The sequence below is a fragment of the Oxyura jamaicensis genome (assembly GCF_011077185.1).
Source record: "Oxyura jamaicensis isolate SHBP4307 breed ruddy duck chromosome 14 unlocalized genomic scaffold, BPBGC_Ojam_1.0 oxy14_random_OJ69644, whole genome shotgun sequence".
In the NCBI taxonomy this organism is placed as follows: domain Eukaryota; kingdom Metazoa; phylum Chordata; class Aves; order Anseriformes; family Anatidae; genus Oxyura; species Oxyura jamaicensis.
The window spans coordinates 1,303-1,988 of NW_023304361.1; the positions used below are offsets into that span (position 1 = coordinate 1,303).

At 70.7% G+C, this 686-nt stretch overlaps 1 protein-coding gene across 1 annotated transcript in view; it reads left to right on the forward strand.

The window, feature by feature from the left end:
- LOC118157921 (zinc finger protein GLIS2-like) overlaps nucleotides 1–667 on the forward strand; it is a gene marked incomplete at both ends in the record, with an annotated part of 1,204 nt that extends 537 nt beyond the window's left edge. The window contains 3 exons of the mRNA XM_035312456.1: nucleotides 1–7; nucleotides 155–332; nucleotides 534–667. Of these exons, the coding sequence (XP_035168347.1) occupies nucleotides 1–7; nucleotides 155–332; nucleotides 534–667 (319 nt within the window). The remainder of the gene's footprint in view (nucleotides 8–154; nucleotides 333–533) is intronic.
- Nucleotides 668–686: the final 19 nt, after the last annotated feature.

The window sequence follows — 686 nt, forward strand, 5'->3', positions numbered from 1 at the left end:
CCCCCACGTGAGTACCGCCGGGACCCCCCCCCCCCCACCTGCACGACCCCCTCCCTGGCATCCCGGAGCTGCCCCATTTCTTTTTTCGGGGTGTCTGGGGGCGGGGGGGGCTGCACCCCGTCCCTGACTGCCGTTCCCGTGGGTTCTGCCGCAGGATTTCCAGTCCCTGCGCTACATCGACGGCATCCCCAGCTCCTTCCAGTTCTTCCTGCCGCTCAGCGCCGGGGGGGCCCTGCACCTGCCCTCCTCCGCCTTCCTGCCCCCCCCCCAAAGACAAGCGCCTCTCCCCGGAGCTGCCCCTGCCCAAACAGCTCGTCTGCCGCTGGTCCAAGGTCAGGGGGGTGGGGGCAGGTGTGGGGCTGGGGGGCAGCAGATACGGGGTTGGAGGAGGGGGCTGATGCAAGGGGTCGTTTGCACCTCCCCAGCCAGCAGGGCACGCATGGGGGTCGGGGGGGTCCTCAGGGATGGGGACTTGGAGGGGGATGGAGGGTCCGCAGCCCCCCCCCACCTCACCCCCAGCCTCCTGCCCGCAGTGCAACCAGTTCTTCGACCTCCTGCAAGACCTCGTGGACCACGTCAACGACTTCCACGTCAAGCCCGAGAAGGACGCGGGGTACTGCTGCCACTGGGAGGGCTGCGCCCGCCACGGCCGGGGCTTCAACGCCAGGTGGGTGCGGGGGGGGGGG